Source organism: Lepisosteus platostomus, chromosome 6 (genome assembly GCF_059453375.1).
Source record: "Lepisosteus platostomus isolate fLepPlt1 chromosome 6, fLepPlt1.hap1, whole genome shotgun sequence".
Taxonomy (NCBI): domain Eukaryota; kingdom Metazoa; phylum Chordata; class Actinopteri; order Semionotiformes; family Lepisosteidae; genus Lepisosteus; species Lepisosteus platostomus.
The window spans coordinates 33,754,865-33,776,292 of record NC_142616.1 but is presented as its reverse complement, the minus strand read 5'-3'; the positions used below and the strand labels follow the sequence as shown (position 1 = coordinate 33,776,292).

The following is a 21,428-nucleotide window of genomic DNA, read 5'->3' as shown; positions in this document are numbered from 1 at the left end:
TCTCTCTGGATGAACTGGAAAAAACATCTCATCCTGTGACAGCTCAGAGTATACAATATCATTTTAAAGACTTTCAGGTTTTCTAGGAAGAAAACACCCAAGTTCATGGCTAATTTTCCTACTAAGTTGAGGTAACAGGGAAAGGATATGTTTACAAAGTATTTAGCCATTAATTTTAGTCAAGTGCATATGATAAGCGCTGCATCTTGCTTCTACATTCTACATTCTTCTACATTTGATTCCATTCAGGCACTTTTGAACAGTACCAGTGGTTGCCAGTAAAGGGAGGAAAGACATTTACTATTTACTGTGCATTAAACTAAAAAAACAACATTAATTTATCTGAAAGTTTATAAACTGTTTCATCCTTTCTTTCCATAAAACGAGGGCCTGTATTAGAACTGTTTTGTCCATGATGGTACATGCAAAAAGAGTTTAGATGATGTAGCACTCCAGTTTATGTAGAGAAGTAGTTTAGTAAATAAGCAGTTTCATTTAGCAATAAAATTGGAGGTAACCTATTCATTACATTGTCTATAAATTATATCAAGCCTGTGTGATGGTAATAGTCCAGTTTTTCTCACCTCTTTCTAATCAGAAATCATCTTTACCTGCACCTAAATACAGTCAGTGTCACTGGTGTATAATTGTTAAGACTTTTACTTAACCATTTTGAGATAAACATTGTATAACCCAACTCTAAAATATAAAAAAATGACTAGAGGCCAAATGTGGAAAATTAGATTTCTTATGTAATTTGGTTGTGCTAATAGAGGTTGTGGATACTAAGCCCATGATTGGAAATGTATTTCTGTGTCTCCAGAAGACTGTCTGCATTCCTTTAAGCTATATTTCCTATTACAAAAAAAAGAAAAAATATGCTAATATTTATTGCAATCTAAACTGTTGTCTTAAATGATGTAAACATAATCAGATGAATCAAACTTAAAATTAACATTCAGGGAGGGGTCAAACCCTAATTACACCCATTTCCACACTCCTGAACCCCTCTTTTCTCATACCCCTCCCTGCCCCATCATCGCCCTTGCCACAGGTGCCTGCTTCAATCCTCTTCCATCAGCCTCATCTTTAAGGTCAGGTTACTGCTCCCTCAGCCAGGTGAGTTACTGTACTGCAACTGAACAGACAATCCTTATTTCTCTTCCACTTTACACTAATTCGGGTTTTGCTGAAGTGCTGAATTTAAAATTGCTGCCCATATCCATCTGTAGTTTATACAGTATAATATCCATCCAGAACCATAACAAACAACAGACATAATATTATTGTACTGTATCTAGGATTTCTGATGAAATCACTTTACCATTCCAACAGATGTTTGTTGCATCCAAATAGTTTCATGTATGATTTTATACCTCTGTCCTAGTGCTACGACCAGTGTTATATGGATGCTTCAGAGCTCTTAACTTGTGCAACTTTTTCAACATTCCAGGTGGTCATAGTCATAAGAAACAAAAGTGCTTAACACACTGTACTTATATTGCCAACACAATGACCTCTCTTATGACTGCTGAGCCCATCACAGTGCTCTACAAATCAAAAATGGCCAAGCATTTTATGGCTTGTTTTATAGAAGTTTGCAGTTTCATTCCTAACAGTGGCCTTATTATAAGAGTGAGAGTTGCTGTGAAAAAAGGCTGTGAGCAAGAGAGATCCGAAGACTTTGATGTATCCAAACCAAAGTTGTGGTCTTCTATTCTTGCAAAATGTGAAGGGAATGCTCAAAGGGACCATTAGGTATGCATGGAAAAGTCATACAGTATTTATCACTGAAACGTCTTATTGGGAATAAAAAGGGGAGTTTCCTTGGCATCATTTGCAGGCATGTAATGTTTTTGAACTTTTATTTCACTAAATCACAGATAAATGTTTGTATCTGTAAAATACATAAAAATAAGTACATCATGTACAGATGGATATGACAGGGTTTGAGAAATTATGAGGGTTATTCAGAAAATCCAACTGTCAGTAAACACTGTTATGTGTTTCTATATTTTGTTCCAAATCACAAATGGGGTTTATGGTAGTTGCATTTCATTGACAGAAGACAAATCCATCAAAATACCACTCTTCTCTCATCTTCATACTTGAAAAGACATTGCTAAAGAATGATGATGATAAACAGCTTTTACCAGCATGGCAAAACACCACAAACTCAACTGCCAGTAATTTTCTCATGATTGATGTTTTGGTATTTGACATGATTCATTTATCAATATTAATCAAGAGTTAAAAGACAAAAGCTGTGCATCAACAGAGAAAAAAAAAACATTAAATCTTTGTGAGGAGCTGGGCAGAGAAACAAAGAAAACCCTTGCAAAATTGTGCAGTTCTTCTTTTTGACTATTGCCTTGTGTATCTTTGATGCTGGATTATTCCAGAAATCTATGGAGTTACAGTATATTCTTGAATAAATCTTTGGTAAAATGTCAACAGTATATGCAGAGCTTTAGAGGAACTATAGCACTCTATTCATCTATACATATTTCTCAAAAAATGAAATTTGGGATATTGATTGAATGTCTTTGCTTGATTTGATTAATCGATCATTTACGACTGACCAAGTAACTGAATGATACATAAGCATTAAATTAGTGACATACTAGTTTGGGCTCGGATGATGAAGTGATTTAACCTATTGAATGCCACAGAAACATGCCAAAAGAATAAACATGCCTCAATTAACAAGAACATTGCCTTCCTGCCATTGGTGTATTAGAGTAACACCTCAAGTCTATTTGCCAGAAATAGAACCAAGTCCTCTTTAGCCTTGAATTGGGTTTTTGTGCAACCACCTTGTGATGCAGATGTGTAACTAATAAGCTAATTTTTGTTTACAACTAACCAGTTGATCAGTTGAGTGAATTTTGACTTTTCTGTTAGATTCATTTGAATTCCACAAACCTTTGCAGCACAACTTACTGTACCATTAGCCCCATCCCTAGCTTTGCACAGTTTTATCTGCAAAATAATTTTGAAGGTTGCTTGGCCTTTTTGGCTAATTTTGGCTAAATTAGTGGTACCAGTTTGAGATGACCATCGCACCTCTGTGTGCTAACCATAAGTATATACTGTACATGTTTTTCAGAAGAGGTGCAGTTGAATGTGGTTTTATTATAATTTCAATCTGGAACAATTTAAGCTTAGGCTCTCAAAACGGTCTTGAATACAGATCCGATCAACATTATTTTAAACAGACCAGAACTAAATACACATCAATTCCCCTACGTCAAGAGAAATGTTGAGAACTCTGGAAAAGCTAGCTACAGTCAGACAATGAATACAGACAGAAATGTGGCAACTGTGAGCACCATCTGAAAACTTAGAATGCAGTTGCTATAAACTGAAGTGCATGTGTTGCCTAGCAGCTGAGATTTGTTTGCAAATAAAGTGAAGCTAGTATGAAGTGCCTTAGAAAATCATGCTCAGAAACCAGAAAAACTGAGGTTTTAACACAAAAAATGACTTGCTACTTATATTTATATTTTCTTTGAGTTAGGATTTAGTTTTTGCGCAGAAACCTACAGAAACCTCACCAAGCAAAGTTTTACAGCTATAATATATGGTGGCAGCAGCTACAGTATGTTGTAGCTATCTATTCTTACATAATCTATCTTAAAAGTAAATTGTACGTTTAGTCTAACTTCAAATGTGCATTCGATTTTTGAAAATGCCATAATTATATTATAGTTTTTCAGACCATTTGCACACTGAGTAAACTTGATATTTTACAGTAATCATACCAATTTTGTGTGTACCAAATTATTTCTTATTTAAAGTCTTTATCAAATAATATAATATTTCATATTATAATTCTGTATTATACTAAACCCCTCTCCTGAGTAGCATTTATTCAAGCAGAATCTTAATTACCTTTTTTCATAATAAAATACCAAAAGAAGCATTTCAACAGGATGACATCCACTTGTGTTTGCCATGTTTGACTCTTTAACACTGGCAAAGCTAGAGGAAAGCCTGGCACACTTTCAGAGTTAGTATTAATTTAAAATTTACATTGTGAGAACAACAAGCCAAAATATGATTGATTCAATGGGCTTTAATCCAATCTTTAATCCACTTGGTCATTAAAGATCCCATGACACTGTAAGATTAGGGACATTGTCTTCGCTAAATTCCTTTCTGATGGAATGTGCTTCAACTTCACCCTTAATACAACCAGTGAAGCAATTTCTCACTCCTCCACCTGATCTGCTGCATAGTGCCTCATTATAACATGGCTCCTGCGCTTCAGTGGTGAATAAGGTGGGCCTCTTAAAATGCTATATAGCACCGTAAAATTCTATTTGATCCCTTTGGGATACTTTGGAATGAAAAGTGCTTCACAAATGCAAACAGTTAAGGATTTATGTAATTTTTAATTAGTATTATTGCAATGATTATAATTAGACTTGCACCAAAAAGTATCTTTCACATTATATTTAAATAATAAAATAAGACACGTTTTGCAAAAGCAAAATAATTATTCTTACAAACCTTTGATCAACAACAAAGATATAATGTTGCATTAAAGTCATCCACAAGGGCAGCACTTTTTTCCCTTATAAGGTGCACAAATAATAAGTCTATTAGGTTTCCAGAATAAAGTGTTTTATTCAAATTTCAAAGACTACATCTATTATTGTAATCATATGTTTTAAATCATCATATACATTAGCAATGAACTGATCTGTCCCTAATATGGACGAGGTATATTTTTACATCTCATGCTAGCTTCAGAGTTTTGGATTTTTTTTTTAAAAAGAGAATGTTACAAACACATGATAAGATAATCAGATTGTAGGAAACCAGTGCTTTCATATAAAGGTCATTTATCACCCAATAACTAAATAGTGCCATCTGTAATTCCATTATCTGTCAGTGGGTTTATTCAATTAACATGTTTTTGCCTTTGAAACATTGTGCCAAGCATTTACTTTCCGTTACTGAAATGCCTCTGAATGAAATTCACACTGAAGTCATTGTTCTGACTCTGAATCCAGTAGAACAACAGCTGAATGCCTCCTTAGCTGGAAGGGGGGGAATTAATTTACTGTTTCATCTGATGTATGTGAAACTTGCTCACACCTGTTTCTTTGCAAAGAGGCATATTTCAAGGTTAGATCAAAAAGTAGAGAACTGTCAGGCATTTTTCCCATGCTTTTCAGCACAGGGGATTACCATTCCAGGCATGTTAATATCTACAGGTATATTCGAAATATGTAATACAATAGGTGATAGATAGAACACCAAAATATTTAGAAGTGTGTAGCACATAGTTTTTAAAAAGTAAGATAAAATACATTTATCATACAGTATGTCTTGAAGATTTGTAATTCCCAACTTATTGAAGTTTATTTATAAAATGTTTCTTATAAAAGGTTCTTTCTGAGGTTTGAGTTCTAGAAAATACAAAATCAGGTCCAGTAGTAGAAGTTTCATAGACACTGGCCTATGTAGCACTGAGATTTTTCCCCATTTCCTGGTATATTACAGTATTAAGGCCTGCGTGGATGCGTTTTATTTTGAAGAAAACAGGAAAATACTATGGAAAACAACCCATCTAAACAAAGTATTAGGAAGAAGTGAAAAGAAAAATAATATGTGTCATGAAAAAGGATATTTGTTTTTTCTGCATCTTAAATAGTTACATGTTGAAGCACGTGCATGATCTTGAATCACGCACAGTAAACTGTGTATTATACTCCTACCATGTATGAAAAGATAAAATGGTACATCATTGTGAAAGAAACTTTCATATAATCTGTTAAGGATGAATTTACACAACATAAACAAGAATTGTGCAATCTCAAAGGTGGTGTTATTTTATAATTGGTTTGATTTTGAAAATGCAAGTACACTAAGTAGTAAAAATAAACATGTGGATATGTGCCCACACACTTCACGTGGGATAAAGTTTGTTGAAAAACACAATACTAATAAAGTAACTAAAACAACAAAGAAAGGTTTTGACTTGTCTGTAACCAAGGTCTGAACAATTGCTCTTAACTTTGTTCAAATTGTTTCTTATATTTTGGAAAAAAATGAGTAATACTAACATTAACAATAGGATTAAATGCTATAAGCTACTTTTGGAGAAAGAGAAATGTTTTGTCCATATAGTGCTTGTTTGGAATCATGAACATTTTATTTACAACCACGGTTATTTAATTCTCTAATTCACATTTAACCCATATACACTACAAGCCAAATTTGCATTTAAAAAAAAATCAACATTCCTTTTCTGTATGCCCCTTTTCCCCATTAATAACTCATTATTCCCTTTATTAAAATCTCTTTGTATAGTGGCAGTTTATTTTACACCAAATTAATGGTCAAAACAGCTATAATTATAGCTTCTGCACTTTCTTCAGGGATGTAAGTTCACAGTATATGAAAGTCAAAGAAAGCATTGACTGAAGATATATGTTGCTTGACTGTGTTATGTCTCTGTTAAATATTCCCAGGTACTGTAGTAGTGCTGGATTTATTTTCTATTTAACAGAATAAATATATTATGAAATAATATCTCCAAATTGATATTTACATTTTCTGTATTCAATACTAATTGGGAATTGGTGTCAGGAATATAATAGTGGTATAACAACATGCCTCTCAATACCCCAAACCACAGATTTTCAATTTTGTCAACACAAAAGTCATGATCCTTCCCGGATCACAAGAAGTGAAACCCTGAGCAGCGCAGGATCACCTAGACTCCTGACCCCGTTTCATTTGAGCAAAGAGGTCTGTTTATCAACCTAGAGTGTGGATGTGGTAGATCTGAGGAGGTTTTAAAAAAACTCAAAACACCTGAAAAACAGGCATACTCACAGCTTGGGCTTGGCAGAGACCGGTGGGGGCTCCTTGATGGGTGAAGTGGGCACGGTGGCTGCCGGCTGTCCATTCAGCATTTCGAGCGGAGAGCCGGCCTTTGGCGGCTTGGTGAGGAAATCTCCCTGTTCGAAGGAAGCCTCGCTGTCCTTCTCGTCCTCAGGCAGCTTGAAGTGCACACGCAGCCCTGCCTTGGAGCTGGATCGAGGCTCATTGTGATTAACAAGGACCCCCTCCAGCTTGGGCTTCAGGCAGCCTGGGGGGTCAGCCGAGATGACCTCAGGAGCTCTGTGCTGGGACGTGATTCTGGACACTGCAGTATAGTTATTGCTGTTCTCATTGCCTAGCAGAAAAGAGAGTGAATGGGTCAACCCTTTCTGAGCGTGTCTTACAGCACATAGGGCTCAAAAGACATGATTTTATTTTACGGATTTTGAATTACAATATTTTACATTCAAAACCTCCAACAACAAAAGGGGAAAGAACAACTAAATAAAAAAATATGCATGCATGGTGAGACTCTTATAACCATACTTTTCAGAGTACATTCTAGCAGTGCTTAGCTGCTTCCCAATTTTTGTTTTGTTTAAATTGCCATAAAGAATTGGAATTATTTAGTGAGACATCCTTATTTCATAGTTCATCAAGCAAATGGAATGTCTACATTCTATATCTGTCCAAGTTGAAAGATTTCCATTTTCATGTTGTATTTCAGTTAAAAAAAACACTTTTAGACATTTCATGCATCAAACGATAAGCTATCTGCAGGCTGTTCTAAGAAGGAAACAATTTATCAGATAATTTAAGGTAAAACAAAGTCAACAATCTTACAGTATATTATTTTTGCCTTAATGGCAACCGAAAATACAGAAATATCTGTCTGTATACCATAAAAGCAGGGAATTTAATTTCATAATACCTTTCACTTTCAGATAGGCAATGCTGGACACCGTCCCATATTTGTTTTTAGCTGTGCAAGTGAATGTTCCAGAATCTTCAGGAAAGACTTCAGCAATTACCAATGTACATATTTCCTCTGAAAGGAGAGCAGGATTTACATAACTAAATTACAAAGCATTAAACATGAAGTAGAGTTTTATCATTCAAAATGGGCAGGTGACTTTTTTGCCTAGGACACTGAATCATCCCTGTTAAGCAAAATATTACATATAGTGAATCATAACAAAATTGAAATAACATGTATGTATATTCTGCTGTTGCTGCTGTTTGTTTAAATATTAAAGGAATAAAATGCAAGTTGCATTGGCAGCAGTATTAGAAGGGCTTGACTGATTTTCAGTTTGTGATCAGCAATTGTGAAATGTGTGATTCAAGTTCTTTTTGGACACCCTGGTGCTTCTGTGGCATATGCGCAACTGTATTTTCTAATTCTGGCCCCTTGCTACAGTATTGACATAAACCAAGTGCTGACTGTCAAAAATTTCTAGTAAAAAAAAAAGAATAGGCTCAGTACCTTTCAGACTCATAGCAACACATTCAACACTTCTCTTTTTCCACCAACTCCACTATTTCTTTCATTTATGTCAGGCAATAAATTAAAAGTTAACCTTATATGCCAGTCATCATATTGAACACAGATGTCAGAAGCCTATTGGTTTTATTGCTCTTTATTTGTATAGCATTTCTTTTCTGGTGACAAAACATGAGCTTGGAGGCAAAAACATTATTTTAGTCTCAGTCATGTTTGTGAACTTTTCTATAGATAACTCAGACAATGACTTGTCTGAATTGGCAGTAATTAATAATTTGGTTGAAAAAACACTTATTTTATCTATAAAGTTGCACACTTAACTTCTTCAGATCACACCACCACTATTTCAGTATAGAATTATGCCCACAATATACTGTAACGTGTTTTGCTGACTGCTGAAGCTTAATACTTTTTTCGCCATATACTCTTTAGACTATATATACTTCATTCCTTAAGCTGTACATTTGTCTTGCTTCATAACAGACATTATATCAAAGACAGCCCTCGTCTCCCTTTTATTACAAATAAAGCAGGACCTCTCGGGTATCTATGTACTGTATGTGTTTGTATACATCTGGATAGGTGCATAGAGATTGTCATTAATTAATCTTTTCCATGTCCCCCTAGATTTCGGGGAAGATTGAATCTGTTTCTGTGTTGACATTTAAGCAACTGCAGATGTTTTACATCATGTATACAGCCGAGTAGTTAGAAAAGACTGGCCTTCTTGAAAGGTTTAAGGTTACTTTCTGAGCAAGGAAGCTTCATGGCCTTATATGGACCGAAGTTCTGAAAAGCCAACGCTGGCTGCAGCTTTAACACTACTAGGGTGAGCCCAGAGTCAAGTGTTGCAAAGCAGTATTTCTGGCAGTCAGACAAAGGCCAGCTATTTGCCACGAAATAGGGGGTTATCTCCTCCTGAGGGTGACACCACAGTTTTTCATAAGGCTTGAAGTGGAGGATGGGATTGTTTTCAATCTGTAAGAGTACATGATCATTAAACAACACAAAATATTGTGTGGCAGATGCAAGATTCAGGGAGAAATTTTGCATTCTGTAAAACTAATATGCAACACATTTCCATGACCTCATATTTTGGATTCTATGCCCCTTTCTACTTTTTCACATGATTTATAAATATGAAAAACAGGGGCACTCCAAAATATTGCTTGCTGCAACCTCATCAGTCTGAACTGCAGCCCTATGACTCGTGGGGAACGTGGTGTTTCTGAGACAAAGCTCTTCCTCATTGAGTCTCTCGCCAGAGCCAAAGTCATCAGGCTCTAGGCTGGTGTCAGTGACATAAACTGCACATTTTTCTTTAAAATGCTTCCTAAAGACCTTCACTTTTAAAAGAATAGATGCAGACTATTATAGAATGATGTGCCCTATTTTCCATTGCAGTTTGTACCAAACACCAGCAAAAATTCCAGTGTGGTTGAATGGAATATTGCACAGAACTCTGGGCTTGAGGAAAGGTATCCAGTAAAGGTAAAAAAATACTGACACATTATATACCGTATATTTGAACGTCTCTGGGCAACAAATTTTGAAATGTTCCCCAAATCAAAAAGTATGAGTAAGAAACAATCAAGATCATTGATCAAAGCTCTTGCAAGTGAATGGGATTCAATAATGTTTGGTTACAACTTTTGATCTGACTGACTCAGTTTTGGGATACAATTACTGCGCGGGGCACAGCGCCATCCAGGCCCCAGAGAGTTTCCGAAAAAATAAAATTCAGATATGAGAAAAAAAACACTTGTCCTAAACCTGACTCGGGCCCCAAAATCCAGGGATGAACTAAAAAATTGCCTAAGTAGTGTGTGAATGCTAACCCTAACCCCACCTGTGGTGTCAACTGTGCATTACCGCGATCTATATCTGAACGTCTCTGGGCATCGGATTCTGACATGTTCCCCAAACCAAAAAGCACGAGTGAGAAATAATCAAGAGCATTGATCCAAGCTCATGCAATTGAATGAGATCCAATAATGCTTGGTTATAACTTATGATCCGACCAACTCAGTTTTGGGATACAATTTCTCCGTGGTGCACCACGCCATCCAGGCCCAAGAGTGTTATCAAAAAAACAAATATCAGATAGGAGCAAAATACCACTCGTCCAAAACCTGACTTGGGCCCCAATATTCAGTGCTGAGCTTAAAAATTGTGTAAGTAGTATGTGAATGCTAACCCTAACCCTACCAGGGGTGTCAATTGAGCATTTCAGCGATCTATATCTGAACGTCTCTGGGCATCGGATTTTGACATGTTCCCCCAAACCAAAAAGCACGAGTGAGAAATAATCAAGAGCATTGATCCAAGCTCATGCAATTGAATTAGATCCAATATTGCTTGGTTACAACTTTTGATCTGACCGACTCAGTTTTGGGATACAATTACCACCCGGGGGAGCTGCGCCATCCAGGCCCCAGAGAGTTTCCGAAAAAATAAAATTCAGATAGCAGCAAAAAACCACTCATCCTGACCCTGACTAGGGCCCCAAAATCCAGTGTTGAGCTAAAAAGTTGTCTAAGTAGTGTGTGAATGCTAACCCTAACCCTACCGGGGGTGTCAACTGAGCATTTCCACAATCTACTGTACAATAATTGTTCTTCTCTTCATGGCATTTATTGTGATTTTTCTTTTACATCAACTTAATTTTCTTATCAACCTTTTAATTTTCCATCCTCAGTCTGCTCAGTTAAAATAAAATAACTGTATGCATGGAATAGAAATTCAGAGGGAGGAAAGGAAGGTGTTGTTGTGTTGGATTCTGCCATAAAAAAATCCTACAGGGTATAATAAAGCTTTATTTAAAAAAAGGATTCACAGTATAAGGTCAATGAAAGAATATGGTTTAAACTGCACAAAACTGAAGAATCCCATCCCATTAAGAATCCCTAGAAAGTTGTGTATTGCATCAGAAATCTTTCATCAGTGAAATGATCGTTGTGCTGGTAAAAGAAAATGTTCAGATCATTGTTCTTGTAGGCTTTGATCTTTTGCAGATCATGGGCTGAGCACTAAGCAAAGTTAAGAGTTACAGTCCAAGTGATTTCAGAGCTACCTTATCTGGCTGAATTTAAAAAATAAATGGTATTCTCATACATATTCTTCGGGTGGCGCTTGTAAAAGGAGGTGCTTTGTTTTAGGTGAAACAAGCTGAATCTGTTGTGCTTTAATGATGCTTACCTGGTTCTGCCATGGACCTTGGCTCTAGAGCAGAAACAGAATCATAAGGAACAAGTTGTTAATTTGGCAGAATAAACTTTTTTTTTGCACAAAATCCACCTGAACAGAAATGTCTTTATCAAGCAAATACTACTGTTTGTATCCATACTTGCTAAATTTCCAACTATATTTATGCTTTGCAACACACACAGTATATAAAATTTGATAAGATGTAGGGACAGGAATAGGAAAAAAATCAATCCTACAGTATATTACCCTTAATTTGTTTAGCTTTATGACATTTGGCTGATGCCATTATCTTACTACGGGTTGCTTACAGTGTAAAGCGCTGTCATTCGCAAACAAGAGTCAAGGCCGCTTTCATTTTCAGTGGACTAGAACCATTTTCTGAATTAGTTTAATTAAGGTTTTTTTTTAGCTCTGTCTTCCATAATATGTCATTTTTTACTTGAGAAATGTGGATTACGTCTGGTTTGTTCAGTGAGTCACCCCATACTTCCTTTTCAGGGTCCTTTACCAGAACATCTTACAAAAATATTGTAAACAAAAAAAAAAGATCTCCACACATAGTAAAGTAATTGAACTAAACAATCATTCATTTCAGCACGAAGATACAGCTTTATAAAGTATAGCTATACAATAACTATAGTTATACATATACATACATATAGTTATACAGTATAGTTATACAAATAACTGTATATGTGAAAACAGCATGCATGTTTGCAGAACATATATGTATGTACTGTGTTGAGAGGTTGCACTTTTCTGGAAGTGCCCAGAAAAAAGAAGAAGATATTTTTACTCCTTTAAACCTTGTGTACATAAAACTTACTTTTGTTTTATGCATGTACTGTATACTGTATGTATGTCCAATTATGCATAAACATTATATTTGCATATTATGAAGACATTCCTACCTATTAAAAAACACATTTTAATAGTTCAAACAGCAACGTGTGTATTGTTTTTGAGAGGAAGCTACTCAGCCCATCCAGTTCATCTGCTTGCTAGTAGCTGCCCATGATCAGAGGGTTCGCTTTGACTGACTTAAGACCCGGTATAGTTTGGTGATGGTAATTGATACTTTTTTAATTGTTCATTTTAGAGTTTCTTCTGGTTGAAAGAACTTACTCTTTTGCAAAATCCTGAAATCAGGAGAATCATCTATCAAGGTGCCCTCCCTGTACCACTCCACCTTCGGGGACGGAGCCCCTTTGATTCGGCACTCAAGCACAACCAGTTGTCCCTCATAGGCTGTTAAATCTTGAAGAGTCTGTGGAACACGAGATATGGTTTTCAGTAGGATCTGCAAATTGGACGTTACATAAACAGTTATTCGTGGAGATAGAATATAATCTAAATTGAGCTCATTATAAATTAATTTGATCAATTAAAAAGTAAAAATGACTTTAGATTGGCAGAGAATAAAGAATATCATTTTTTCAATCAGTTCTGATCGACCCCGGATGTTTCTTCCTTGAGAACCTGAAGGATCGCATTTTTAGGCTTTTCATGTTCTAGGCTGCCAGCGCCCTCTGCTGGTAGAATTTGAAAATTGTGCAGTACATTATGACTCAAAATTGAGTATTGGCAAAAGTTATAAAGCCTTCTTCACACCTGAAGAAGGCTCCACGGCCAAAACGTTGAGTTTTCTCTCTTCTTTTTTTCAGCATGGAATAAACCTATTACTTGTTATAAAAAAATGTTTTGTTTCTTTTCATTTTCCTGATTAACCTAATTTGAATCATTGAGATGTAAGGGGCTGTGCGAATGAAAATAAATGTTGTAATTTGAAGAAACTATTTATTTTTCCAACAGTAATTGCATTCTCAGTTAAGACTCCTATTCAAGAGTTACATTTTACAATCACCCCTGAAAACGTAGGGGCATGTTAAGCTTAGAGCAGAAAAGAGCAAATTTTTACCTTTGTAAAAACTGGAGCAGCCATTATCGGTCTTCCATCTAAACCCTGGAGGTAGATGTTGGAGCTCTGACTCTGTAGATCATTTACAGAACAAGCAAAAGATGTAGTCAGATATACAAGATATCTTAATTCTGCATTGAATTGCAAAATAAAAATGGTGGTTTTGTGATTCTGTTTCAAGACAAAAAAGAGCGATAATGAAAATGTGTTTTCTGAAAGGTCAAACTTTTGAATAGAAATGACTCTAGATGGACAAAAATAATTTTATGCTTTATGATTAGCAATGAATGTCTTATGATGTAGAGCTCAAGAAACTAGAAGATGAAGTGCAAAAAGCCTGTAATGACCTCATTTGGGTTAACTGCTCAGGTGCTGTGGTTATTATGTTCAGTATAAACTCATTGTCATGCAACATCACACTGATTCTTGCCACATCTGTGTAAATTGTATGAGAAGAACAGGTCGCTAAAAGGCCTGTCTCCTCTAGTGGTGTGAGTCAACTGACCTCCTGTATAGGTAACTGAGCAGAAGGCTGAACGACAGGATTCTGGACTGGCTGAGTCTCTTCTTCACAAATGGGCTCTGTCCTTTGTGGTGGAGATGAAACTGAAAACGACAGCGATGTTTTCTTCTGGGCCCTTGGTTTTGAGAGACAAAAAATAAGGCATGAAATCATAAGAGTTCACCTTCATAGTTCTGTTTGCTTTGTTATTTTTTACCAGGTTTCAGCAATTTGTGAAAAATGAAAAATGTGGAAAATCTGTACACTGTTAGTCCGTGGGTATGCATGCAAGGGGATTCTACCAGCAGGAGGAACATGCATGCTCATGAAACTAATGTCAGCTCATTTTGTGGAAAAGATCAGAATGCCTCTGCAAAATATACGTTATTCTGCATATTAAAATGACACCGCACAGAAATAGTTTTTGCACAATATATAATTTAAGTTGGTCAATATATTTCAGACAAGAGTTATTAGGCATGCTCCAACAAATGAATAATAATACAGAGTTAAAAATTTAAGTTGTGTTGAGCCAGAACCATCACTGACTGTTCACTAGTCCTCTCTCTGAAATCACACTCATACTCACTGTGCTTTGCTGTCAAAATTCTGTTCACCTTCAGATTCGGAAGAGGAGGCACCTGTGTAAAACGTACAAACAAAATGTTAGTTGACTGGCTATGGAACCCTTTATTATTACTATAACAATAGTGTCAGAATTACTGACTACATTAAATGGTATCTGACCCCAAAGGTAGAATTCCAAATATAATTGAATATTACTATTGTATATAATAATGGTTGGGCATAAAACAAGCGTGACAAGTCAAAGAGGTTTTTTTGTAAATTGCACTATAATGAATTGTCACAGTTCTTCCAAAAAAAAAATTTCTTAGCATTACAACATTTAAAATTTTTTTGATTGAAATGAATGAAATACCAGCTATTTTTACCAGCACTGTACAACTGCACTTCTACAAAAACTGCTTGAAATGACTACACCTCATCTCTAGGAAAGCAATGCCTTTTGTCTGATTGCTGTAATGGATAATAGGGAGACACATGCAAAGAAGAAATCATGGTTGTAACCAGATTACATGTAAAGAATCAAATAACTGCAGTGCATTTAGTAGACAATGGGAAGTAAAAAAGCTTCACCCTCTATGTAGATCTCTGCAGAAGTGGAATCTGTGCCATAGAAGTTGGAGGCAAAGCAAGAGTAGCGTCCAGTGTCCTCCTCAAATGCCTCGGTAATGATCAGGGAGTGCAGCTCCCCATCATTGAGAATCTGAATGTCAGGACTGTTCTCTAACTCCTTACCCTCACAGAACCACCTACAAGACAAACACAGGGACTCTGTGACCCTCGGTGACTCTGAGTAATAGTAATCATAATCAGCAATGAATAGGTTCCATTCTGAACTGTGGGGCCTCCTGTGTGGACTTTTCATGTTGTACGTGGGTGAGTTTTCTCCCTTCTTCCAAAGATGTACTGGTTAAGTCAATTGGCATACATCTCAAGAAACAATATATGAAACACAAATCTACATTATGCAAAAGACACCTTTCTTCTGGGCCTTCTCTAGTTTTCCCCAGTCAGTCAAACGAAACACAGGATACACATGAGCCTCCTAGGAGGATGAGAAATTAATAATCTTCACAGAAAGCTTCTAACTTCACAATTGAGAGAGTTTTGTGTTGCAGACTCAGGAGCTGGATCACCAAACCTATTTAATAATAGCAAAGCTTTTCCATATGTAAACCATTTTACAGCATAGCATTTCATATGGTTATTGTAATAATAATAATTTTATTATTACACCTGTATGTAAAAACCTCCTTTTGAAAGTCACCCAAACATGAAAAAAACAATAATAAATTAAACCTCTATTTGTTGTCAGCTGACAACTCTGATGAAAATAGAAATGAGATAGAAGCTGGAACTGGAGCCTGACAAATCCCTACTACTAGGAACAGTCCTGTTTCTAGAAGCAATTTGAAATGCAGCTAATGAATGGAAAAACAGTCAAATTAAATAATTTGATAAATTAAACGTTCAATCAAGTAATTGAAAGTTCAGTTGGAATGAAACCCAGCAGACACCACAATACTTTGGGACTACAGTTGAAAATCCCTGCCTTATACAAATACATGGAATTATTCAGATGACTGATTGACTGAAAACATGTGACTAATCAATTAAACACTCCTTGAAAGACACGCTGCACCTTAACAGGTGTGTGCAGTATGTAATTGCCTCAGCTTCAAGGCTGTAGCCACTTGTACGGGCCCTTTATTCTTCCTTGATGTTTTACCAGCATTTGTTTAGGCAGATCTCTCTTAATGAGAGGAACATACTGCACAGAAAGGCTGAAACATTGTCATTGCTCTGATGTAAAACAAACAATTGTCATGTGCCAAGGTTGTCCCAGTATTTGGACAAAAGATGAGTTCATTTTGAGTATGAGATTTCACTGAGTTGTGTTTGGATTTATTTATTGTAATTTTTCAACAAATTCTTTAAATATTTATGTTTGGACCGAACCCAACAAAAAAGTCTGGGAATAGAACCAACTGGTGCAAGATTAATATTTAGTTTAAACCCACACTGACAAGAATGGCTCACTAACTACATGATGAGTACTCATTAAATGTCCATAAATCAGTTTGTCAAATTACTGATTTTTTAAATGGTATTGGCATCGCAAGATTCAACATGACATAGCAATAGCAGAGAAACCAAAGTCTGAAAATCCCAGCTTTCAAACATCATTTATTAGGTGCTAGAAATGAAACCTGAGACCCTTTCACAAAAAAACATAAACCAAAACAAGGTTTCTCCACAAGGAGAAACATTTCTTCACAAGGATGTCCGGTGTATCTTAAAATTACTAGCAGATATTTTTTAAGAACTTTTTACTGTATTACTCAACAGTTTCAATGTATGTTTTAATAAGGCAAATGAAAACACCGGCTGTATACCTATACCTGATGTTTACAGCTTTAGTATATTGATGTCTCATACCTTCAGCATTTTTACAGTTGTACATACTGTTGCACATTAAGCAAAGCATCAGATAATTTCAGTTCACTGCTAAGAATTTCATAGTCTACCTATCTTTCACATTTAGTGTTCATTTCTTTGTAAGATTCCAAATCCAGCTTCCAATTGTGACAAGTGAATAGTTCTACAATGGCAACATCTCCCCAGAACTACAGAAACTCTGTATAATCTACATGGTTTAACTCTTTCCCACAAGTCTTATGCTCTTCTAAGCTGATTTAGGAGACCCAGGAAACTTGCTGAATTGCAAACACTGATGGCCACTGCTGGGAGCACACAGTCTAGGATATTACTTTACAACCTCCTAGAATTCCATTCTTAAACAATTCACAAAGGAGAGTTCCCAAAATTTAATTCTAATTTTCCATTGTAATTATTGTATAGTTTTTGGAGTCTCATGTTGTTTATCTCCATTCTTAACTTGCACAAAGCATTTTTGTGTCTGCAGCATAAATACAATTTTGGTGACTTAGTGTATAACTGTCTATTAGGGGGAAAGAGACATGTTAATAGAAGTGATGTATCTGTTTTCCCAACACTGGCATACAGCTGATGAAAGCACCATTCAATCTGCTTATTAAAATGTCACTTTGATTCATGATCTGCCTGTTAGAAAGAAAAATTAAAAGTTTATTCCAGGGTATTATTTTGGTAATAAATTTGATAATCTTCCATTGTGTGTGTTGTTTTGGGAAAACAATTCTTTGCACAGTACTCAGGCGCTTTGTATGCATACATTTTTCAGATTTTAAAAAGGGCCATACAGTCCTCCTTGAGATTTCAAAATGGTTTTCCATTTTCTTCTAACTGACATACTGCAGACTACTCTGTGATGCTTCCATGAGTAAATAGCCATGTATACCCTATTTTGAGTACCTAGTTTTAGTCTCAGATGAAATGTGAAGCCTTCCTTTTAAGAGTAAAAATACTCAGACTTCAATAAATCCAATGTATACTATTCTAATCATATTATAATAAGTATTACCTTTATCTATTAAATAATAATTCTATATATTTTCCACATAGAGTAAGACTACCTAAATAAAATTTTAATATTGTTACAAATGTATAGATTTTGATTACACCTCATTGGGACACTCTCATGTATTGCTAAGGTCAGGTTAGAAACAGTAATGAAGGGACTCCAAGCTCTTCATTAGTTTAAATGACTCCTTTCCTTCTAGTATTTGTAAAAAGAAAACTTCCATATTTTTGAAGGGTGCTTCATGCTTTTTTTAATCACATGTTTGTTTAGGGGTTCCAAATTTATACTTATATTATATTATTATCTTGTTAATATATTTAGAAAATGTTAAAAATGAAACAATCCACTTTCTGCAAATATCCCTGTGGTCATTGTTAACGATGTGGTTCGGGCTATGCTCAGAATTATAGTTTTGTTGCTACCTTGCAATCTTTATGTACTACATGTTAATACATGTTATAACTTTGAGCCCTGGTAAAACCTGGATATTCTCATTAACATAGTTCATGTGGCATTGGTGGACCGGCACATAAACTATATTTATGAGAATTAAAAGATATACATACATCCAACACAATATTGAGAACATTAAACTAGAGCTTTATATAAAGCAACATAAAGATCACTGTGAGTGAGAGTAGCTCTCCAAAGTGTAACTGCCCACTTTAATAGTGTCCAACCTGAAATATTTTAAATAACCATTTGATTAAATAACCTTCCCATTTTAGAGCAGATTAGTTGTACAGCAGAAAAGTAGCTGTGCAGCACTTGATCAAATGACAGAGAAATATTTTAAGTGTTATGGACCCTTCGAAACATGGACCACTTACAGTGTTACAAAAGTGTATAAAGAAGACCATAGTTTTTTTCTCCACTTTGTTCTAAGGTATTTCTAAGTTAAATAAGGCTTAGCTATCATGCAGAAAACTTTGTAATCCCGTTCTTCAAACTCTCTGGTAGTCTGAAGGACATTTTTCTCAGTTCCAGTAGAAGGAGCATGCATTAAATTCTGTTTGACACATTCTCTGCATCTTTGACTGTTTTCCAAACAATACTCACTTTTCAGTTCTCAGGTTCTTGTTTTGCTTCAGCCAAAGCTTTAATATGTCCTTCACTTAATTAAAGGAATTACAGTACATCCTTACTATAGGGATTCACTCTCACTAGTTTCAGAAAACACTGGAGAGCTCTTCTGTATTGTTGAAGCAGCTTGGTTCTGTTGGCTGTGTTTCAAGCAAGAGTTTGACAGTTCATACTTCTACCCCTGCTATTTTTTTTATTATACATGCTTGCCAAGCTATTCCTGACACCCCGCAGGACAACTGTTTCAGAATTAAGAATAGTAACTTCCTCATAAAACCTTCATGTGGCAACGTATGTAAAAACCTCTGTTACTCCTGGAAATACCACATAAAAGGTCAATTTTTTAAGTCGACGTTTGCTTGGTCAACCTGAATGGTTTCCTCACTTTGTTCTTTTTAACTCAAAATAAAAATCTGATAACACTCTGAGAGCAAAACTAATGTTAATATTTGCACTTATCAGAGTATCAGAGTTGTTCCTGCTTTTGCAATTACTCTCAGGACCCTAAGAGGAAAGATTTTGGGGAATCACCTGTACAGTCCATGTTGTGTGTAGCCCCGTTCTGGTACATATTGTACGACATATGACTTAAGAAATATAGAAAAAGAAGTTCCGCATTTCATTTTATAATATTTTAACAAGATAATATTTACCACTGCTTAGCACTGTCTTGAAAACCATGTTATACCATCATCAAATTAGTTATTGAAATCCACCTTGTAATCACATTGTTAAGATTAATCCACAATTACTCATAACTGCGAGAGACTTTCCTATTTAATCAACACAGTAGTGATTTCAGAAATTAGTAAACTCAAGAAAATGTTGTTTTTTTATGCTAGTAGAAATCAGTTAAATTTTTTAATCCCATTTTTCTAGTTTTCAAAACAGAAATATAGCATCACTTTATTTTTCCTCACACAAAGCTTTAGGTATGATGTATTTTTTAGATTTCCACACATTGTGCATGTCTTTTCCTAAATTATCTGTGGCCACGTTATGCCACAACTTGAACAAATAAAAAAATGTAGCATCATCATAATAATTTATTAAGTATATTAATATATTAAAACGTTTTATTATATTTTAGAATTTTCTTTTTAGAAAGCAATTCACACTTTTGCCTTTTCTCTTTTTTGTCCCTCCGATAACTGTAATTTTAGTATTGTAGGTGTATTTTCTTGGTAGAATAAATAACTCAAGGTGAGGGGTTGACTAAATAAAGCACCAGGAAGGCACTAAAACAGATAGGTCAGATGTGATCCAAAGCCTTCACTCTTCAGCTTCAAGGTTCATTCTACAGTACACTTGAGCTCTTGCTTCAGTAACAGCTACAGAAGCCACCCTGAATCTCTGTAATCCTCCAGCCCTACAGATGCCAGCTGACTGCACCATTCACAGTGACAGCCCTAGGCCTGTCAAGCTCCTCAGAGCGCATACATTCGCCACTGCGATTTCTCTGCAGTGATGATAGATATGTTTGGTCTGCTGTGCCTGCGGGTTGCTGCCATGGTCTTAGAGGACTGCTCATGTCATATTTTTAAAAAGTTTAACATGGGAAGGAATGCTATATTCTTCAGCTCTCGTCATAAGTTTCATATATCACACACAGACAGAGCTGCTGAAGGAAAGGGGCCAGATTTGGACACTGCTGCAACTACTTGATTTATTCATTTTAAAGCATCGATGTTAATACACAAATGTTAATCTCTGTACATTTTACTATATTAGATATCTCTTTTCATTCACAGTTTCCACAAATCCAACGCTTACGATTTTAAATGATAGAATTGATGACAATTCTAAAATCTTTACGGTATCCAATTTGTATCACATATCTTAAGATAACAATTGTCGATTGCTCAGAAATTTCAGAGGAGCATTGTGGCAATATTAGCTGAAAAGGCTACATGGCTAACAGTAACAATTTAAATTAAAGTATGGTTGGATGAAAAGTATTGCCCATTCTGCTCCTGTTTGTGTTTATGTCTCAAGAAAAAATCCTGCCCCCAAAAGTGAAGTGTGAAACATCAAGATAACAATGTATAGGCCTTGAGGATCCTACTAGCACTAATTGCTGCACTATAAAAGTGTTTACTGTTCTCTAACTCTGACAGCAGTTTTTCACTGGCATGACAGAGCAATCCTGCAGGAGTCAGACTGGAAAGGGTTATACACTAATGGAATTAACTATTGTATAATCGTAGTATATCTGCATGTTTTCAAATTATGGTGCTGGGGGGGTGTACAGTATTTCCTGAAATGCTAAAGAGTGATATTGTCTTGAGAATTTTGTATTATAATTTTTTTTGTTCAAATTATGTTC

General features: G+C 35.6%; 1 protein-coding gene across 3 annotated transcripts in view; it reads right to left on the bottom strand.

Moving 5' to 3' along the window:
- The window catches only part of mypn (myopalladin), a 64,904-nt gene that overhangs the window by 31,570 nt on the left and 11,906 nt on the right, over window positions 1-21,428 (bottom strand). For all 3 annotated transcript variants that reach the window (XM_088635526.1, XM_088635524.1, XM_088635525.1), the window contains exons 3-10: window positions 15,130-15,305; window positions 14,561-14,612; window positions 13,975-14,107; window positions 13,470-13,541; window positions 12,677-12,818; window positions 11,543-11,566; window positions 7,772-7,888; window positions 6,853-7,195 (exon numbers count right to left, since the gene is read on the bottom strand). In XM_088635526.1, coding sequence (XP_088491652.1) covers window positions 6,853-7,195; window positions 7,772-7,888; window positions 11,543-11,566; window positions 12,677-12,818; window positions 13,470-13,541; window positions 13,975-14,107; window positions 14,561-14,612; window positions 15,130-15,305 — 1,059 coding nt within the window. The remainder of the gene's footprint in view (window positions 1-6,852; window positions 7,196-7,771; window positions 7,889-11,542; window positions 11,567-12,676; window positions 12,819-13,469; window positions 13,542-13,974; window positions 14,108-14,560; window positions 14,613-15,129; window positions 15,306-21,428) is intronic.